The following is a 22730-nucleotide window of genomic DNA, read 5'->3' on the forward strand; positions in this document are numbered from 1 at the left end:
ATTTACTATTTACTTGATACAGGTGCTAGTGTCAATGTAATAAGTAGTAATATTTTGAATCAAATAGGTTACACTCATGTTAATTTTAAGGACAAAATTACTTTAACTTGCATTGGTAATACATTAACTGAAACGATAGGATCGGTGGTTATTGATTTATTAATCGGTAAAACAATTTATAACACAAAATTCTATGTTATGAAGAATTTGTCTGTGCCTGGTATAATTGGAGCAGAATTTTTAAAGAAGCACACTCTCTTCATCGATAAAAACTTTAAATTCATTGTATTACAAAAGCCAAAAATATATTTTAAATCGAATAATGTTGAATCAAATCAAATCTATAAGAAAAATAATTTTGAAAATAATGAATCAAGCGTTACTAACTATCAAAATGATACCAGTGGTTTTCAAAAAGACCAAGAAGTCAAGTATGAAGGAGAAATACTAAATAATGTTGCGTTTTGCGAAAATATTGTACACTCTGATGAAACAAGTGATGGATTTGAAAATAAATTAGATGATCAACCTTGTATGCCAACAGAATTAAATTTAGACATTGATAAAGATGGTGATGTAACGGAATTCAAAAATTTAAAAGCATTAAAGGTAGGGAAAGAATTCAGAAAATAATTGATTTAGTAAATCTAGAACATTTGAATAAACATAATTTTGATGAAATTGTTTCTATGATTGAAAAATTTAACAAATTATTTTTTATTGAAGGAGATGAATTGACTTTTACGGATGCAGCAATTCATGAAATAGAAACCACAACGAATATTCCCATTAATAAGAGGCAATATAGGATGCCTGAGACAACAAAAGTGCACATTGATGAGCAAATTGATGAAATGCTCAAACTGGGTATTATTAAACCTAGTAAAAGCCCGTGGAATGCTCCTGTTTTATGTATACCTAAAAGGTTGGAGCTGACGGCAAACAGAAATATAGAATTGTTGTAGATTTTAGATCACTAAACATGATAACAAAACCATTTGTTTTCCCGATTCCATTGATTAATGAAATTTTGGATAACATTGGCGATGCACAATACTTTTCGTCAATTGATTTAAAGTCAGGTTTTATCAGATACCTATAAACCCCAAAGATGCAGCTAAAACTGCATTTTCAACTTCAAAGGACATTATGAATTTTTAAGAATGCCTATGGGTCTTAGAAATAGCCCAGCAACATTTCAAAAATTAATGAATATTATTTTGTACTCGATTCAACCAATTAAAGCATTTGTTTATCTCGATGATATTATTGTATTTGGAAAAACTATTGAAGAACATAATGAAAACTTATTCAAGATTTTAGAAGCATTATACCAAAATAATTTGAAGGTAGAAACATCAAAATGTACCATTCTGAAGACACAGATTAATTACCTGGGTCATACGATTGATAAGCATGGAATTATGCCTACAGATGATAACATCAAAACAATCAAAGAATTAAAACGTCCTCAAAATGTTAAGGATGTTCGTTCATTTCTGGGAACAATCAATTTTTACGGCAAGTTTATTCCGAATATGGCAGATAAACGCAAACATTTGAATAATTTATTGAAAAAGGATGTAAAATTTAAATGGACTGAAGAGTGTGAAAAAGCGTTCCATGATTTGAAACACTGCTTAATTTCAGAACCAATTTTAGTACGTCCGAATTATAAGGATACCTTTGTCATTACAACAGATGCTAGTGATTATGCTGTTGGAGCCGTGTTATCAAATGCTAAAACAAATGATAACCCAATCGCTTATGCTAGTAGAGCATTAAGTGTTTCTGAAAAGAAGTATCACGTTATTGAAAAAGAATTACTCGCTATAGTTTGGGCAGTTGAATATTTTAAACATTATATTTTTAACCAACAGTTTATTGTTTATACTGATCATAGGCCGTTGATTGCAATTTGGAGACTAAAAGAGACCTCACCGACTCTTTCCAAATTAAGATTAAAAATTCAAGGTATTGGATGTGATATCCGATATAAACAGGGAAAAGAGAATGTTGTTGCTGATTTTCTTTCTCGTATCAAGCACGAAGAAAATTCAAATGCAAACATTGAAAATGTTTCGGAAAGTTCAAATAATAATTTAATTGCTGTTGTTACTAGACAACAAACACGTCAAAATTCAAATTTAATTGATAACTCAAAACCTGTTCGAAATAATCAATCTTTATTACAACAGAATTCAAATTATACTACTGATAATCTTTCAGACAATGATGATGATTTAGACATAACTATTGATTCCTTACAGGCTATCGATATTATGGACAAAAGGATGATGATTCATGGAAAAAGTTTACATTGGATGACTTTTTCGATGCTCAAAACAAAGAAGAAATTAATTTTAGTTTACTTAAATTTACAAAAACAATGATCAATGTGAATAATACAGATGCTAATTTTGTCATCATTAATAGTAAGACAGCGTTCAAAGAGCTAAGTGAATTGGTGGATCTACCACATGGTATGAAGGACAATATAAATGGAAGAATTTTTCATTTCCAGATAACAAATTGTGGGGTTTTATTTTGAATGGATCAAAACGTTCAATTACTAATAGAGAAGAGTTATTTGAGGGTTTGTTAGAAAGTTTTGTTAAATGTCCTGATTTTGCCAAATCAGCTAAAAATATTCAAATTATTTCATTTAGAAATTTACAGCAACTTCCCGATGTCAATATTCTAAGATTTATGGCAGGAAAATTTGATAAAATATTTACACTATATGCATCTAATGAAGACAGAATGTTTGTAAAAGTAGAAGACAGAGAAACGGTTTTGAAAGAATTTCATGATGCTCCCCTTGGAGGTCATGTGGGAGGTAAAAGAATGCTTCAACGTATAAGTCCACTTTTCACATGGGAAAACATGCGTAGAGATATTGAAAACTATGTAAGACAATGTGAACTGTGCCAAAAGAACAAGATTTGGCCCAAGAATAAGATTCCTATGAAGATAACAACGACTTCAACGGAACCCTTCCAAAAGTATTCATGGATATTGTAATATTAACCCCATCTGACGACAATAATCGTTATGGTTTAGTGATTCAAGATGATCTAACAAGATTTTTAACAGTTGCTGTATTGCCTGATCAGGAAAGCTCAACTGTCGCTAAAGCATTCGTGGAACATTTTATTTGTCGCTATGGTGCTCCACTGGAGGTAGTTACCGATCAAGGAACAAATTTTATGAGTAATTTACTGAAAAATGTATGCAAAATTTTGAAAATAAAGAAAATAAATACAAGTGCATATCATCCACAAGCAAATTTAGTAGAACGATCAAATAGAGAACTGAAAATCTATTTGCGAAACTTTATTGTTGGGAATCCGCAAACATGGGATCAATTAATTCCATTTTTCACTTTCCAGTATAATACAACGATTAATTCGTCTACTGGATTTACACCATTTGAATTATTGTACGGAAGATTAGCGAGAATTCCAAATACAGTTTATAACATTACTGACAGAGAGTTAAATTACGATGATTACATAAAGGAAATGAAAGCAAATTTTAAAAATGTCCACGACAAAGCTGTAGAAAACGTAATTGCTTCAAAACATAAAAGAAAGGAAATTTACGACAAAGATGCAAAAGAATGGCAACCTTGGTGGGGGGATTTGGTTATTGTAGAAACCATTCCCACAGGTGTAGGAAAGAAGTTACAAAGTTTATGGCGAGGTCCATATGAAGTTGTTGATTTACCAAGTGAACAAACTACAGTAATTAAGAATGGAAACAAGTTGGAAAAGATTCACAACAATAGATTACGAAAATTCAATGATTAACGAGGATTTTATTTATGAACAAGCATTTTATTATAAACAAATGACTAAGATATTGGGAAGGTAAAAAAAAGATGAATATAGATTATAAATAACAACGTGCAGAAAAAGAAAGATTATCAAGGTCAAAACATGAACTGAAACTAAATCCACGTGGTACATAATTATTACATAATTGTTTAAAGACGTCAATAATTATATTCAATGGGATTATTTAGTAAAAGAGTGCACTCTACTGATCAGTACAATAAATGATATCACAGTATAATTGAGATGGATAAATGATGTTTTGATGCGTGATTGGACAAGGGACTGCAGCCCAGAATACATGTGTTTGTGTGTGAAAAATAAAATGCAGTGTGGGTCGAGAAAACACAAATAGATTATCCCACATCACATGATAAAGTATGTATTTAGTTTCATTTTAGGAAAAAAATTAGGTCCTTATTCAAACAAGCCTAATTAAACCTGGAAAAAGAGAGGGGAAGAGGATTTTGCAAACAAAATCTTTACAACGTACCTTAAACACAAATATTATCGATGAACTGAAGTAAAAACGTGAGAGTAAGCGGAGTAAGTATAAAAACTAATATTTTGAAAAACTTTTTAGCCAATGCCAGTGTAGATTTAAAATTATTAGAGTAAAAGAAAGGCATCCGATTAAATTTTAAACTAAAAAACAAAAACAATGAGCAGTAGATGCAGGATAGGCTTAGGAAATTATAATTATAATATACTTTGCTACAATGATTAATATCAACTTTAAACAAAGAATTGTTAAATTGATAGTCACTTAGGAAATTATTCAAAAAAAAATCTGTAACACGACACTACACAAATATGTAAAATCTCACCTACACGAACACAAATATCATCAAACGTTAACATTCGGATACAGCGGATAGCAGCAATACAACTACAACATTTCGGACAACACATTTGGCATCAACGAATTATTGGAAGTATTGCATTCATAAATTGCAGAAAATTGAGACAGGAGATGAGTTGTATAAAAAATGGTGGAACATAACAATGATGGAGTGAAGTATATGATACAAGGCAAAGAATGGTTATGATGCTAAATTATATTACATGGAATAGTTTCTGTTTGTTCAGTCAGAAGCAAAAACTTCTCAACCGGAAAAATATATATCAAAACTGACAATTAAGGCAAGACATCCAAATACAATTCTCGGATCTAATGGAAAGGAACAAGTATGGCAAAATGATGAAACATGATCTGTACACTACAATCAGATCTTATGGAATGGAATGAAAAGTTTCGATTGAGGTCCACGAAAATTTTATCGACTACAGAACACAAAGAAGGACTAACGCAGATCTCTATGCAATAAGAAAAAGCATCAAGGAAAGGGCAAGAAGGAAAATGTATCAAATAATGTTTGGCAGAATTGATCCACTATAGTCAAATCAACAAAGTCAAATGTCTCAATCTATGTGGTTTATTGAATGTTTTCAAGTTTCAAACCAAAAGTCAAGTGAAGAACAACATCGACGAATTATCAAGCCAGCTATTTTATCAATTATATCAACGCAGAGGAGAACAGAACGTGAACAACAATTATATTTAGTACTCAGATATACAAAAACATATTTTTCAAAATCAACGGTTATCAAGAACCAGCGTTAGGCTTACAGTAGATGATTATCTTAGCAGACAAACATCTAGCTGGGTAGTGTAAGGGTATGTAGCGACCCTCAGTTAATCAGAATATAAATTTAGATTTTTAGTTCGACCAACAGGGAAGAATTTGTCAGAAGTACATTGGTCTTTACAATCAGACGAAGTGCAACATCTTCAGATGCACTCATTAACACATGTTGACACGAGTCAAGTGTTATATTTCTAGGAGCACGTAGGTTAAGATATAAATAAACACAGTAGGAGGATGGAAGGAAAAGCACAAAGCGAAAACAGAAGGGTCATGAACTCTGCCAGGATCCCTGCTGAGAATTTTCGAGCAGAAAGATTTCAAGATCAACGCGGTGTAGTCAAAACGCACGTGGCTGAGCTACTCCCGTAGAGATGAATATTGCGCATGCGTCTTGACTAAAAACGCTTCAGAGTATAAAAGCCTAAGTTAGATTTAGAATCGGGGGAGTTGAAATTAGGAAAGAGTTAAGAGTGGGAGTTGAGAGTTGCAGTTGGGAGTTGGAGTTGATTATTCGGTGTAAGTGCTACGATGCACAGATTCAACCAAAATGCCACGGGGCATAGTGAAAAATGTTAAAATAAGATTAAGAAAAATCTAAGAATACATATTTTGGAGTTAAAATGAAAATGGTGTCGTTCTGTGCTAAAGGATTAAAAATGAAAGAAATCCCAATGATATTAGAGACTAGGCTTACACAAGCTTACACACCGGTAAAATCGGTGCGTCTTGGTTTTTGGCAGTTTTGAGCCCCTTGTTGATTTTTTATATCTTCAAAAACCGCTTAAGCTCACTCCACAGAACAACTTAGCCGAAGAGTGCGAAAGATTCGTCAACTATTAAGAGTGTTACACAAATTATAACACCAGCGCTGAAATTTTCAACCTTCACTTTCTTCTGGCAGCACTTGCTGCCACTGCTGAAAACAGTGTTCCCACGAGCCTAAGCCATCGGCTAGACTAGGTTCATTTTTCTGGTTCAGGTTCACACCACACGTCGGCAAGCATCGTCGGCTCAGGCTCACTGAGTGCCATGAGCCATGGTTCATTTGGTTCAAACCAGGCGAGGCTAGCCAAAATGAACCATTGGCTTGAACCAGGCTTGAACCTGATCAAAGAATGTTAGGCTAAACGGCAAGCTTTGTTACACCGTAGTATGCTCAAACCGTAACATTGTTACACCGTAACATTGTTACACCGTAACAGTATTACACCGTAACAGCATTACACCGTAACATTATTAAGGTGTAAGGAATGTCACGGTGTAATGATAGCTACGATGCAACGGATGTTGTGGTGTAACCATATTACGGTGTAACAATGTTACGGTGTAACCATATTACGGTGTACCAATGTTACGGTGTAATAAATGTTGCGGTGTAACAACGTTACGGTGTAATGAATTTTGTGGTGCAACAATGTTACGGTGTAATCATAATACGGTGTAACAATGTTACGGTGTAACGAATGTTACGGTGTAACGAATGATGCGGTGTAACGAATGTTACGGGTGTAATAAATGTTACATTGTAACATTGCTACACTATAAGATTTGTTACACAGTGCATTATTCCTATGGTTTTTGTTAGCCTGGTTAGCCTGGCTTAAGCCATGGTTCATGGTTCACTGAACCAGGATTGAACCACAAAGGGAGGCTTAAGCCGAACCAAGTTTATAGGTGAACCTAGCCTAACCGGTTCATCTGGGAACTCTGGCTGAAAATATTGAGACAGGCGTCGCGACGCTCATGCAACCAAGCAAGCTGATGGTTGCCAGAAGAGCTTTAAGAAAAAGTTAAAGTTTTCAGTTAGAGCGTCCAATTTCCCGTCCCGGGAATTCCCGGAAAAAAATATTTCCCGTTTCCCGGGAAATTTGTAAATTTCCCGGGAATTCCCGAAATGCAAGCGGAGGTATATAGGGGAAACATACCCATTTTAATCACACTAAGCCGTTCGACCAATTCTCATCACTTTTGCCGTTTCTGCTATTAAACCAACATTTTCAGATGTATCAACAATGAAGAGTTGCTTGCTCACTTTAAGTTGAGCTATTTATTACTTTGGAACAGTCAAAAACACTTTATTTTAGCTGTAATTCTTGATCAAAGTGCTGATAGGCCGATAATAGAAATAGGCTGAGAAAGGGTATAGTTCCCCTATTTTCCTACCTTTCTGCACCAATGTATTGAAATTATACAAAAAATAATTATTATTAAACTTGATTTATTTTATTCATTGCAACCTACTGTTCATATTGAACTATGTAATTAGTTTGTCTGTAAATTTCATGTCAAGGTTTACTTCAGATAATATTTATTTTTGAATTGAATTTGAATTGACATAATTAAATTTTTCAAAAAGGGTTCTGCGAGACGAATTTGTTTAAAAGTATTTGAGAAATTACAGCTTGAAGTTATAAATTTATGAAGTTATAAATTTATGTAGCTCACTACCAAGGGCGTAACAGGGCTAAATATAAAAAAATATCGATTAATTTCAACCACTTCTACACTTAACTTAACTTAACAAAAATCATACCATAAATGAAACCATGAAAAATCGTTAAAAAACAAATTCGTATAATATGGAATCAACCCAAAAAATGCAACCATATTTTCAAAACTCGCTTCATATATTTGAAAACTTTGAGTTGTGGTTTCATGAAATAGTGTTTCAAGTTAAAAAGCGCCAGATATTAGATTTTTAAGGCAAATTCAATGATTATCTATTTATTCACATGTAGAAAATACTTATTCTGTTAGAAGTTATTTGCCATGATAAACAATATTTCTGCATGATTTTTTTTTCATTTCAATTTATGGTCACTGAGAAAAATTTAAAAGCAATTGTATGTTGCCATAGATTTTTACTGTTCAAACAATTTGATTAAAAAAATATAAACTACTACTTCTCAACAAAAAATTCTGATTTTGTTTTCGATTTGGTACGATTTAAAGACAGCCTAAAAAATTATAAAATTTATATATTTTCTCAAAGCTGGATGATTTTTTTTACAAGCAGTCAAGCAATTAATTGATCCTAACACTTATTTTGATCATTAAAGTTGTTGTTCTATACAAATGTGTTGCAAAATATTGATCAGAAACAGGATCAGAATGATTTTCGTTGAATTTCAGATTTCCCGGGAATTCCCGGGAATTTTGTAACCCCGGGAAATTGGACGCTCTATTTTCAGTGGCGGTTTTATAGATTCTATAACATTCTTAATATTTGACGAATCGTTTCGCACTTTTCGACAAAAACTGTCTCTTGAAAAATCAGGAATTCAAACATTAAACAATTTTGCAACACAAAAAAGGAAATAAAGAATAAAAAAAATTTAAAAAAAAAACACAGAAAATGCAAAAATTTAAAATTCAGCATTTGAAAAATAAAAAAAATTAAAAGTTAAATTCAAGTTTGTTAATATAAATTGAAGTCATAAAACTTTAAATACCGTAAGTACTCGATTATTCACGAAAAGCATGACCGCGTTCCTTCCGAACTACGTACTTAGTTTGAAGCGATTGATCAAATTGCTAATTTTTCATCAGCGATGAGCGAATGGTTTCTTTGATCTTCTGAAATTGATGGCAATCTAACGATCGTTTGTAATTATCAGGTTTAGGTTTTTTGTCATCCACAACCTTTTGGAAATTCGATTCTTTTCTATCATTAAGCAAATTTCTTGCACTTCAGCGGGACGACATTCGGCGAGTTGTCCCACAACCGTTTCGGTGATGATGCTTCTAGATAATCTTTTACTAACTTTTAAAATGTTCGAGAACCTTGATATATTTTCGAGTGCGTTCTATTCGATACGTTTTCTACAATCTATGTTTCATGCAAAGGCTGAAATAATTGAGATTCGAGCCGAGATTTGTTTTTAGTTCAGGATGGTTCCGTTTCGTTGGATAGCGAAAAGTGTTGTACCTTGTGTGCGTGTGTTTTTCTTCTGAATAAGTTGTGCGTTTCATTACTCTTCCCTAAACAGGATAATCACACTCGTGCGTCACATCTAAAGCAATAACAAAATTACAGACTAACTAATTTGATAGCACAGAGTGCACGCGTATAGTGATTCATAGATCGAAAGCATTTTGGAAAGGCAACAAGCTGAGCTAAGCAAAAACGACGAATTTTTCTTTTAGAGCGTAACAAATAATGGCAATTTTTTTTAAACATGATTTCAACAATCAGCTCTTTGTCAACCGAAAAAAGACATTTCTTAATCGCTAAATTTGGAAGCCGAAAATAGAGATTTTCAATAATACCTTCTAGCTAAGCTTAAGAATTGAGCAACAGTGGTTTGACTAATTCTAGTGTCGAAGAGATATTGCAGCGCGTGTGGTTTGGGCCCTCACAAGTTCTCCGAGTTGTGCCGCTGCAGCACGCTGTTGATTTTGAGCCGCAGCGGAGACAGGTCAAACTTGGCGAACCGTGGCAGCGATCCAAAGCGTCGACTCGTCCCAAAGATTGAGGCAGCCTCGGGGGCAGCTTTTTTGGAGGAGGAATTTTTCTCCGCGTACTTGCTGCTCGAAGATGATGGCGAGTTGCTGCGCGCGATTGTGGCGTACTTTTGGTGGTGGAACACCAGCAGCTTTTCCGGTGGGCTGTTTTCAATGTTTTTCGTGGGGGACGTGTCGAGTTGTTGTGGGTGTGGGGCGGCGCACCGTTCGGAACTCGCGCTACGGGCGCTCAGTTTAGACCGGCTCGAGGAGGGTTTTTGGGCTGATTTGCAGGCACGCGGCATCGTGGAGATACCCGGCGGGACGTGATGCTTGCGTTGAGACGATGATCTTCTGATGCTGTTGCTAGGGCTCTCCTTGGGTTTTGGGCTTTTACGCGGGACGTGGCTTTCAACCTTCTTGGGCGTTCGGAAGTCTTCGTTCGGGTAATACGAGGGAATTTTGTCGTCTATCGAGTTGCGCTGCTTGCCGGAACTGCACACGCTGCTGGTGTTGCTGTACATGCTGCTGACACCGCTGCTCGTAGAACTGGATCGACTAGCTTCCTCGCTAGCACCAGGTTTGCCATCCATGTCCATGTAGATTGATTCCACGATTTCCAGCGGCTTTCTCAACTCGACTTCCTGCAGTTTGAGCCGGTTGAATCCCGTCCCAGGTGCGCCCATTTCGCAGTAACCCTCAGTCGTCTCAACCGGAAGCGGTTCCGCCATCGAACAGCTGAACCCTACCAGATTGACCGTCGAGGAGTTGCAGGATCCGTTCAAATTGGGAACAACCTTCTCAGAAACATTCAGCAGTCCTCCGCCGAACCTGCTATCGTCACCTCCGTCCTCTCCGTTGATCAACAGATTCGCCAGAGATTCCTCGATCGACGGACATCTCGAACCGGGTAGCAACTCCGTCGACAAATAGCAGTCCTCCTCGATATAGTCCTCCACGTCACGCTGCACGTAAAACTCCGAACTGCACGAACCCTCGTCGGACAGATTGTCCCCGCACGTCGCCGCACTTCCACCATCATCCACCTTCAACGCACTCAAATCCGGACTGGAAAAACTGTTTCTCTTGTTTTCCGAAAACCGCAACCGCGCCACCTTGTCCCGGTACACAACCTTCTGGTCTGGCTTCTTGACCTCCGTCGCCGACACTTTCGGCGTCTTCACCCCCGTACCGGACGATCCGCTGTTGGTGCGCCGTCGCCCAAACATCGTCTCAAACAGCTGCCAGTGCTTCTTCTTCTTCAGGTAGTCCGACTCGGGCGACGTGAACGATCGCTGCAGCTCGAACTCGTTGGTGTGAGATCGTGGCCGGGGCGGCAGCGGCGGTGCCTCGTCCTCCCCGTCTACCGCCAGCTCGTCTGCACTTCTCTCATGCTGCTCCCTAATATCGGTTAGTTTCATCTCCTCGTAGATCCCCGACACGACGGACGCTCTCGGTCGAAACACTCCGGACGCTCGGGCCGGATCGAATATCTCCTCGTAAATTCCAGACACCCCGCTAATTCGGCGCAAAAAGACCTCCTGCTCCGTCGCCGCAGGCGGCACATTCGGCAACGGTCCCAACTTGTCTGGCAGCGCATCCGTCGCCGTCGTCATGTCCTGCGTCAGTTCCAGATTCTGGTACACCAACAGCTCGTCGTTATCCCCCGGGTGCATCTCCTGGCGGATTTCGTGCATCGGTGTCCGGCTGGCACGTCGCAGCTGCAGAATTTCCTGCCGGTACAGCTCCAGATTCCGGATCGACTTCTTCATCCAGCGCAGGTGCCGTTCGCAGAGTAGCTGGGACGCGAGCGCAAAGTACGCGCAGCACCGCTTCCGGTTGTGCTTCCAAAACAGTCCGTACGAGTGGGCCCGGGTTCGGGAGGTGGCCATCTGCACCGTCAGTCCCGGGATGTTGATGCGCACGATCAGGTCGGTGGTTTCCTCCGTGGCGGACTTGAAGAAGGAGATTTTCATGTAGCACGGAAAGCACTTGACCGCCTCCACGCGCACAAAGTATCGCGTCCAGGACTGGAATGAGAGAGCGCACATAGTCATGAGTTAGAAATGTTTGTCGCGTATTGAGTGTTGTTATCGCACAGGAAATCCCAGCAGTGACGCAAAACTATAAAGTATGTTTTTTTTTTATCCCAGTCTTGAGGGAATAACATAAATTGTTGGTGAGTTTCGGTTTCTGGAATTTTATCAGCGGTAAAATTATATTTTAAAACGTTACTTAATCCACCCTTAGGTAATGCGGGTAATGCTATCTAAAATAGATACAAAAGGTCGAATATTTCAGTGATCTATCAACTTAATTCATTAATCATACCGTCACATTAAGTAGTCAGATCTTCATAATTCAGGGCACTTATGTGCTTATAACTTTGGACAGGGTTGTCAGATCTTCAATCTTTTGAACTCGTTGGAAAGGTCTTTCGAATACCTTTCTAAAAATGTATAAAATGACGGGGTTTCTTTCAAAAAACACCCTTTTTACAATCTTCTGGGCTTTTATTAAAATCGTTTTTTTAGCATAACTTTTGAAGTACTTAACTCAACTTGATAATTTTCAATAGCGGCTTATGGGACCCCAAGACGGATCGAATGATACCAAAACGGTCCGAATTGGTTCAGCCAGTGCCGAGATAATCCAGTGCATTTTTTTATAAACATCCCACCACACACACATACATTTGCTAGGAATTTGATTCTGAGTAAATATGAATACATGAAGGTGGGTCTAGGAGGTCGAATTAAGAATTTGGGTTTTCGAGTGAGTTTATAGTCTTTCCTCAGTAAGGTGAGGAAGGCAAAAATCGTGCAATTGCAAATGTTCCATACGAGCACGTTCCAGCAATAAAGTATAGTAATTTGTACAATTGAATCTCCAATACTTATCAACGGTGCGGTTTTACTACTGTGATTCTAAGAGTTTGAAATACTTTAATACAAATAAAGCACACACACCACATTTCAATTGGATGTATGGGCTTACAGATATATGCTAATTACATTGCTCATAACTGAAAACATAATTTTTTCAGTGTAGTATAGTAACCTGGATAGTTAATTAGCTTAAATCAGCAAAAAAAAAAATGAGTTATTTTGAAAAGTGGTCAAAGACAATCTTATGGGAAATTGGACGAGCTTTTCGGTAAAAATATTTACGATACTGAAAAATCAAGTCTGTCACATAGAAATTGCAAAAAACCATCAAAAACCTATTTTTTCAACATTTTTATTTTTAAAACCGCTGTAACTTTACAAGGATTGGACTTAGGACAGTAGTCAATATGGAGACTTTTATGTAAAATTGTCTGGAGAATCGATTCCCACTATCGGTTTTTGAAAATGTTGAGGTTTAGAGCACTTTTCAAAAAAAAAAAAAAACAGTTTCAGTAAATGATTTTTGTATTTTTTTAGGTGAGTTGCTCCATCCTGAATTTTTCTTGAGTCTTTTTGCAACATTTTAGGCTCTTCACAAAAATTTTGAACGAAAAAAAATCGTGGGCCCCTCCTCAAATTTGACCTTTAAATTTAAAAATCGAAAAATCTCGTAAAAGTAGTGTGTTTTTCTTTCAGTGTATTTTTTTTCGAAAAGCCCGTCAAATTTTCTACAAGTATGTCTCAGACCACTTTTTGATACGATGCAACGGCTTCGAGATACAGAAATTTTTAAATTCCGAATTACAAAAATATTTAAAACACTTACGCCCTTCTCAAATGTCATTTTATCGAGTGGAACTGGCTCCATATACACAAAAATGGCTTATATAAGCGTAGGATAACATGTCTACAAAGTTTCATTGAAATCGGAGAGGGTCGAGAAAAAAGTACCTGAAAAATTCCTGTTTTGGGTTGGAATTGCTCCAACATTAAAAAAATATAAGAAATCTGGAATTCAACAATTTGAAATTTCAGAATTTTACATATTCAAATAAGGCCGATGCAAATATTTAAAAAAAGTTTTTGTCCCTCGGCCCTGACCGAGGTCAAGGGGGGGGGGGGGAGGGGAAGGGGGGCAAAAAAATAAAAATTTAAATAACAAGCCATAGTCTTCACATTTAAATGAAAAAAGTGTTTTAAAATGCATTTTACACTAGTTCCGTTGTTTTGCAATCATTAGTTTTCAAAAAATCTAAGATCTGACAAAAACAAAAACAAAACGTCAAAAGTACGAAAAAAAAATAGCGAAAATTTTACAATTCTAGATTAAATTTTTCAAAACAACCTATCCCTCATGTGTTTCCTATGCAGATAGGGCCTTTTGAAAATTTAATCTAGAATTGATTTTTATATTTTTTATTTTCTAAAGAAAGTTCTTAAGTTATAAAATTATTAAGTTATTAAATTATTTAAGTATTAAAGTATAAAATTATAAAATTATAAAATTATTAAATTATTCAATTAATAAATTATTAAATTATTAAATTTTATTTATTTTTTTGCCATTTCGTAGTTCGGATTATTTTCGGAGCCATATTTTAGTTCAGAGAAATTCGCAATTCGCAATTTTCGCAATTTTCAGTGTAAGAACGGGCCTTGACCGATCTTATGCACTAGGTTCCCGACGAACACGCACTGCCCTTACACCTACATCTCACCCTTGCTCTGAGTCAGTACGAGCAGCACGCTAGAACACGCTTTGAGTGTTCGTGCCAGGCATGCACACCTACTTTTCCGGTTACGCATTTTAACTCGGCCGGGGGTGGTACATTACGTAGGGTTTGATGTAAGTATAAGCGCCTAACCATCTAAAGTGTGCCTATCAACTTTCATTAAAGCAAAAAATGTTTTATTTTTAGTTTGAATTCAAAAACTTATTGTTATTTACTGTGTATTGTTTTCTCCTAAAATCTTCCCTATTGTTGAGTCTGTTTATCTGTTTCTATTTCTTTTGTAGCGGTGTTTTGTTACAATTTTTGGTCCTAAGCATGTTATAAAAGTTTACCAAAAATACAATAGTAATATTTGTGTTAATCCTTTAACCATTCCATAAATTGAGTAAGGGCTCAAACCTCACTTGTTTGAAAAAAAGGGTGAAGATTGAAAACAATAGACAGTAAAAGAGAATTTATTTTATATAAATCAAGTATCGATAGTAAGAGAATGATGAGCGTATTTTGAAGAATAAAAATGAGAAGTTAGATGTATTAGATGTAAAATTAGACAAAAGTTAATAAATAGAGAAACAAAACAAGCTAAGATTATAGTAATGATAATTTATAGGACAGATAAAGAATTACTCAAATAAATAAATTCGCAATAAGATCAAAAAAGATTAGGCGAATGATAAATAGACTTGATATTACTAGTACATTAAGGAAAAGTATATTTTTAAGGAAAAATAAAACAAAACAAAGTGTGTTACAGCAGTATCAATTGATAGAAAAGAGTGGAAATGCTTTGAGAGATAAGAGAATCAAAAGTTAGTAAAATTAAAATCAAATGTTGGATATTGAATAGGTGAATCAGTGAAGAATTGGGAATCAGAAGAGCAAAATAAAAATAGGAGATAGGTGGTAGCTGAGAATGAAAAGAAGAGAAACCCCGTTGTGCGATGTTTCAGGTACATCCACAGCAGTTGACTCAACATACTGCGAATCAAAACAATACCGTCTACAATCACAAATTACTTCCCTTTCCCACATTGTCGCGCCCCTTTCTTTTAGCCGCGTCGACTCTGACCCGCGGTGGTCAAAGGTTTACGATCCGTTTCCACAGGCCACCAGCTAGGTCATCATGAAAACCAAGCCAACGTGGAGGTAAGAAAATAGGACACTCGCAAGGAACCAGAGCTATACTGTTCTGATCAAGATAATTCGGATGATCTAACAGAACTACGGATGTAGTTAGTTACGCTCCTTCCAGGATGTTCCTTACGTGGACGTCAACCGAAGAGCACGCAACAAGGTCAGTGCCATTGCATGCTCTTAGGTATCAGTTCTTGGCCAGCATTTTAGTTTAGAGAAATTTAGAGAAGAAAATAATAGAAATTTTGTGTTTCGATTTTTCAGAGTAAAATTTTGGCGAGAATTATAAAGTACAAAATCGCAAGATTTTATAATTTGGTGATTTATTTTATGATTTTAAATTTTCTAAATTTTTGAATTTAAGTTTTTTTCCTGAATTTGTTTTCAAAGCAACGATATTTGAAGTGCTACAAAAAATGCTAATATTGTTTCAGAAATGGCAAAAAAGGTTTAACTTGGTGCAGGTGGGATATGAATCCACATCTGATCAACGGTACTGATCCAAATGCTTTCTGTATTATTCTTTTTTCGTTTGAAATTTCATTCATTATGTTACCCTCTCCTATGTTTGTCGCGATTTTTTTTATATGGCGCGGATTGGGTTTTGAGGTCGGCGCGGATCTGGCGCGGATTTTTTTCGACTTTTCCGTAACAACCCTGTAATGCGTTAAATTTATTTTTTGCATGTCAAACCAAAAAAAGGCTTTTAATAAAGTTCTTTACAAATTCTGCTATTTGGGACCACAGATCGTAAAAAAAACCGTAAAAGTTCGGGATATTTTTTTAAACGTTCTTTCCTGTTTTTTATGTTCCTTAAAGCTATGGGACTCCATATGTTAAAGAACCATTTCAAACAAAACTTTAGATATTCAATTCACATTCACGCTGCGAAAAACCAAACGGTCAATATGCCACTATGATGGGAAATTTGCTTGACGACGATTCGATGACGAACACTAAAACGCGTTTTTCTCGGAATACATGATTTTGCAAATTAGCCGAATTTTTAATTACTTATGGGCACTTTAGCACAATCTTACATCTATTTTTAAACACCATTATTACAGGCCAGTAGTCCACCGGCTTAAACCAGAAACTTGCTAATTTTCACCTGTACAAACAGGTACATGTTTTAAAACGTAAATTTTACAACCTTGAGTGAGCTCATTTACACCCTCCGCTGCCCAGAGAGATGCCCTGTATCACAGAGGTGCAGTCTATCTGGTTTCTATAGAGGTAGAGAGAGAGAGACAGAGAGCCGAGCGCTGCCAGTGCTGATGGATGGTGCAAATGATGCAGTTTACATTCTTTTCCAGAACCTGTACGTGTCGACGTCCGCCCGCACCCAAGCCGGTTCTGTTTGGCTTTGGGGCAACACACACAATAGACGGATGTGGCGCGACACTTACCTTGAGGTGAGAGAACTCCAGCTTCCGCTCTCGGATGTCCAGCTTCACGTCCATAAACATGCTGATGACATTCTCCTCCATTTTGGGATTTGGGGACTCTACCTCTGCGCGTTTGTCTGCCTGGAATCGATAATTGCAAATAATTAGTCCAGTTGAGGGGTTGTTCTTCGGATTGTCGTTAATCCTAATGCTGACTTAATCGATGTTCGTGTGTGGTCTCTCGATCTAAAGTCGTCTGGCCAAGCTCTAAATTGAGCGCCTCGCTGGGCAAAATCTCACTTGTTGGAATTAGCAAAAACACACAATTTAACAACTTGCACATACAAACAGACACACGAAAGTATAACCATATTATTTGCCCAGCTTGGCTCGTGACAATAGCCATTCAACCGATAATAAAAAAAAAAGATCTTGTACTCACCTATTGACGCCGATACAGGCGTTGCTGTTGGTGTTGTAATTACTGAACGTGTTGAGATGAGCGCACACTTTTTCCTCTATTTACTCCGGCGGACACAAATTTGTTCCGTATCACGGTGACCATCAGCTTTGCACATGATCCCGCCAACACCTGCCCCTTTCGAGTTTCTCGCAATTGCGACTTTAATTTTAAAGTTTTGTGAAAAGTTTAACTCAAAATGTGCCCAAAATAAAAAGCTGGACCGAAAACGCAAAATTTGCAACCACCGCGGCCGCACGCACCACACCCGACGACGGAACGAAAATAAATTATTGGCAAACAGAAAACCTTGCCTTCGTTTTTGCGCCTGCCCAGAGACTATATGCGATCTTCACCGACTTCGCGACTGACAACAACTGCATGGGACGGAGAGATGCACGCGTTTGAAAATGTAGGTAAAGCATGGACGACAACGCCAAACATGCACGCTTGTGAACTTTTCACGATTTCACGGCTGTCTTTAAAAATGAGCAGCAAAATACAGATTAGTAGATGTTAAATTACAATTAACAATTTTAGCACAATTTGCAGACATTTTTGCGAATATTCTATAATTTTATGACTTTAAATGCACTCAAACAGAAGCTTTTATTTTTCGCTACTTTATATCTATACACTCAAACCCCGATAGTTTGACACTAATTGTTGTCAAACGAACGGGGCACTTTTCAGTTTGACACCCCCTTTACACAGAGCTCACGCACACTACCAAAAGATTGGTTTGATAGTAAATGTGACAGTTCATCACTTTTTAGTTTGACCTTGCCAAACCAACGGGGTACAAACTAAAAAGTGTCAAACGAAAAATTGATCAACCATCAAAAGTTGAGTGTAGTGACATGGAATAAAGGAGTCTGTGTGAAGTGTATTCTCTCTTGGTAAAACTCTGCGAGTATTCACTCCATCTCCTTTACCATTTTGGTGCATTAAATTTCATGCCCTTTGTCAGGTTTATAATGTCAGATTACTAAGCAACTCAGCATTTAAAACTTTGCAACGTGATTATTAATCTGCCTGTATGGAACATTATTCATTCAAAGCCGGCAACTACCTGCATGAGGCATAGAGTCAAGCAAAGAGTTATCTAAGCCCGGTCTCACGCACACTACCACCCATTTGTTTTGCTGACCGGTACAAAATTTAACCTCAACATCATGTACACAACTCTTTACTGCGTCTCCCACCGTGGACGTTGGAAAATAATGCCGTGAATTTTACCGTGAAAAAAAAAGATCGCTGTGATTGAAATGTACCTTAAGGTACGAGCATTCTAAAACGAGTTCAAGTGTATTTGTGAACGTTTGTAGAGAGCGTTGCAAATAGGGAAAAAGGCCGATTTTAGGCTTCAATTTGCAAATGATACTGTTGTACTCGTTCTACGCATGATTGTTCCATGTTAAAAAAGTAAAACTGAGAAAAACGCGATTGAAATTTTTCGACGGATTTATGTGGTTTCAACACATACGTACTTAAATATATTAAAAGTACCTTTTCTAACATTTTTTTTTCTTTAAAAGTTTGATAAACATTTATAGTTAATTGTACTTACTTTAGTAAAACAGTGGAAACATTTTTTTGTTGAGAAATACACTCATCCGACATATCAAACTTCATCAAATTGCATGAAAAGTAATTTTGTATCAAAATCAAACCGATTCTGCAAAACCGGTTCATTCAACCGGTTCAAAAGTTGTACCGGTTCAACATTACTATCACAAAATGTATCAATTGCATGAAAAGTCATTTTGTATGAAAATCAAACCGATTCAGCTAAACCGGTTCACCCAACCGGTACAAAAGTTGTACCGGTTCACCATTACTATCTCTAAATGTACCATCCGACATATCAAACTGCATCAAATTGCATGTAAAGTCATTTTGTATGAAAATCAAACCGATTCAGCTAAACCGGTTCAAAAGTTGTACCGGTTCAACATTACTATCACAAAATGTATCATATGACATATCAAACTTCATCAAATTGCATGAAAAGTCATTTTGTATGAAAATCAAACCGATTCAGCTAAACCGAAAAACCCAACCGGTACAAAAGTTGTATCGGTTCACCATGACTATCTAAAATGTATCATCCGACATATCAAACTTCATCAAATTGCATAAAAAGTCATTTTGTATGAAAATCAAACCGATTCAGCAAAACTAGTTCACCCAACCGGTACAAAAGTTGTACCGGTTCACCATAACTATCTCAAAATGCATCATCCGCAGCGCCGTACCTAGGGGTTGGCGCAGTTGGCGACCGCCAAGGGCGCCAAAATCGATGATTGTACAAAATTTTCATGTCAGTGATAACATCCTCATTAGATATTTGAAACAGAAAGGGCGCCAAATTATAAAGTAGAACTACAAATAGCTAGATAATTTATTACAATATAAAAAAAATGTTTAGGGGCGCCAAAATCAATTGTTTGAATATTTCTACCGAAGTGTTTTTTTAAATTCATACTTAATGCTAAATTTATTTTTTCATCAAAGAGAGGCGCTCAAGTGACAGAAAATTCAAGGAGTTCTAGAAGAGCTTCTCAAAATAAATACAGCATCAACATTTGGACTGTTGTATAATAAAGTTAAAGTCATACCTTCCAGACTTAAAAAAATCTAACTATATGTTATTTTCAAGTTAATTTGGCTGTGAATTACAATCAGCTAAATTGTGAAAAAATGAGCTTCTTTGAAAAAGGAATTATTTTAACATTAAAATATATACAAATCTTTTGAAATTTTGACATTTTCGAGTTTAAAAAATGGCCATCGATTTCCCCTTTTATAAGCAACTTCGTGCATTGAAATTTCCCTACGCTATTTCAAAATACTAGAGTTATGAAATAGGAAAACGGTTGTAAATTCGCACCAATAGGAACAACATTATTTTTTCAAGATTTTTTTTTTTCAGGGCGCATAAGCTGTTCTGAACATCACTTTTTCAGTTTTAGCTTAAAGCGGTGTACGCGCTTCGGAAGGAACCGGTCAAGAAAAAAATCAAATGGGCAGGAGCGACAGCGCAAGCAAGTCAGAGAGGGTGAAGAAAAGACCCAAGAAATCGCTACCTCTCCTCCTCATACTAACCTTAAGGTTGGTATGCAGATCGGAAGGAACGCAAAACTCCATAAAAAAACGCTCAAGAAACGGTCAAGGAAAGGGTCACGAAAAGATTTTTCTTAAGCGGTATGCAGCTGCGTTTGACGTTTCTTCGCGCGGTGCTTGTTTGTAACATGTTTTGATGTTAAAATCAAAGAATTGTAATTTTCCTTTTTGAATGCGACTGATTATTACAAATGTTTTAATAATTTTGTATTGGATATAATTATATTTAAAATTCTCGCTGAATCTCAAAATGCAGAATAATGAAATTAAAAGGACAGATTTAAATTTTGTGGTCGAAATGGAGTAAAAAAAGAAGTTGTCTTTGTAGATGTCGGCCATCGTGTCTCCAACTATTTATTTCTAGTACCAACCAGCTACCACTGGATTACGAGTCCCCTGCGCTGTCCGATTGATCCACACATTGCGGGACCAAAATGAAGTAAATCAGAGTGAAATTAAACTTGACAATAATCATACAAATGTTCTTACTGAAAATACAATAATAATCTGAAATTTTGAAGTCCAACCAAACAACAAATTCAAAAATATTTAAAAAATAACAAACATTTCAGCAATTTCAAATAATTTTTTTTAAATAATAAGGAAAATTTCAACAAAAATCTGAAATTTGGAAATTCAAAATTAAAAATAAGCAGAATTGAATAATAATTTTAATATTAAAGTTTTTATAAATTCAATTGCTCAAAAATTTTAAAATTCTAAGCGAATGTAAAAATCGGAAATATAGAAATTCGTAAATACAAATTTGCGAAAACCTCGAAATTATAAGAATCAAAAACTCTATTTCCTCCAAAATTAAAAAAAAACTAGAATGAAAAATTAAGAATTTAGAAATTTAAAAAATTAAGAATTCAAGAATTTAAAAATTCAAGAAATTTTTTTAAATATTTGTACCAGCCTTATTTCATAATTTCCAAATTTCCTAACTTCCTAATTTCCTGATTTCCTAGTTTCTGATTATCCTAATTTCCTTATTTCCTAATTTCCTGATTTCCATATTTCCAAATTTTCTAATTTCTTAACTTCCTAACTTCCTTAACTACTTATTTCCTAGTTTCCTAATTTCCTAACTTCCTAATTTCCTGATTTCCATATATCCTGTTTTCCTAACATTCTAACTTCTTAACTTCCGAATATCTTTTTTTTTTATTTAATTTCCTATTTTCCTAACTTCCTAATTTCCTGGTTTCCTAATTTCAAAATTTCCTAATTTCCAAATTTCCTAACTTCCTAACTTCCTAATTTACTCATTTCTTAATTTTATAATTTGGTAATTTCCTTGTTTCCTTATTACATAATTTTCTTATTTTCTTTATTTTACTAATTTGCTTATATCATAATTTACAAATTTCCTAATTCCCTGATTTCCTAATTTCCTAATTTTTTAATTTCCTTATTTCTTATTTCCTTATTTTTTTTATTTCCTTATTTCATAGTTACATAATTTTTTATTTTAGTTTTTCTAGTTTATGTAAGAATTTATAATTTTCAGTTTCTTTTTTAACATAAATTTTCAATTATTGATTTCTTAATTTTGTTTATAATTGTTGTTAAAAGTTTTTGAATAAAAATGTTTAATCTTTAATTTTAACTTTTGAATATATTGAATCTTTTTATTTTTTCCTCGAAAGAACCTCAAGCGCGCACACCGTCAATCGCGCTCATACCGAACTATCAACTTTTCTTGGGGGAGTCACGAAAAGAACACGCAACATTTCTTGACCGCGTTCCTTCCTATCAACATACCGTTCTTTAACAAGTGTTGTTAACTTTTTAAATCGTCTAAAAAGCTTTGGTAATGAGAATCTATAAAAAAATTCAGTTAAAAGCAAATAAAATCAACATGGTCTGAGAACATTCAAATAGCTTTGTGCAAAAAATAATTTACTAGAATATAAAATTCAATTTTACAAATTAAAAATAAACAAAGAAAATACCGATGAAAAAAATCAACGCTAAACATAACTAAAAAAAATATATTAAAAATATTCTCAAGCATCGTTTGGACGAATCACAAAAACGGAATAAAATTTCTTATCTTAATATTTTTTA

At 35.7% G+C, this 22730-nt stretch overlaps 1 protein-coding gene across 2 annotated transcripts; it reads right to left on the reverse strand.

The window, feature by feature from the left end:
• Positions 1-9249: 9249 nt before the first annotated feature.
• On the reverse strand, positions 9250-17919 carry LOC6032767. Of its 2 annotated transcripts, none has more exons than XM_038265253.1 (3): positions 17514-17919; positions 17093-17212; positions 9250-11958 (listed from the first exon to the last, which is right to left on the reverse strand). In XM_038265253.1, the coding sequence occupies exons 2-3, from the start codon at positions 17171-17173 to the stop codon at positions 9841-9843; spliced, it is 2199 nt and encodes a 732-aa protein (XP_038121181.1). In that variant the 5' UTR covers positions 17174-17212; positions 17514-17919; the 3' UTR covers positions 9250-9840. The 2 variants fall into 2 exon arrangements, with proteins under 2 accessions (XP_038121181.1, XP_038121182.1); XM_038265254.1 differs by lacking the exon at positions 17514-17919 and adding an exon at positions 17288-17453.
• Positions 17920-22730: the final 4811 nt, after the last annotated feature.

Source organism: Culex quinquefasciatus, chromosome 3 (genome assembly GCF_015732765.1).
Source record: "Culex quinquefasciatus strain JHB chromosome 3, VPISU_Cqui_1.0_pri_paternal, whole genome shotgun sequence".
NCBI classification, from domain to species: domain Eukaryota; kingdom Metazoa; phylum Arthropoda; class Insecta; order Diptera; family Culicidae; genus Culex; species Culex quinquefasciatus.

Excerpts from the sequence above, each read along its gene's own strand:
- LOC6032767 (XM_038265253.1), bottom strand. The coding sequence starts at position 17,173 with ATGGAGGAGAATGTCATCAGCATGTTTATGGACGTGAAGCTGGACATC. Across the intron at positions 11,959-17,092 it reads TGGAGTTCTCTCACCTCAAG|TCCTGGACGCGATACTTTGT; the intron begins GTAAGTGTCGCG and ends CTCTCATTCCAG.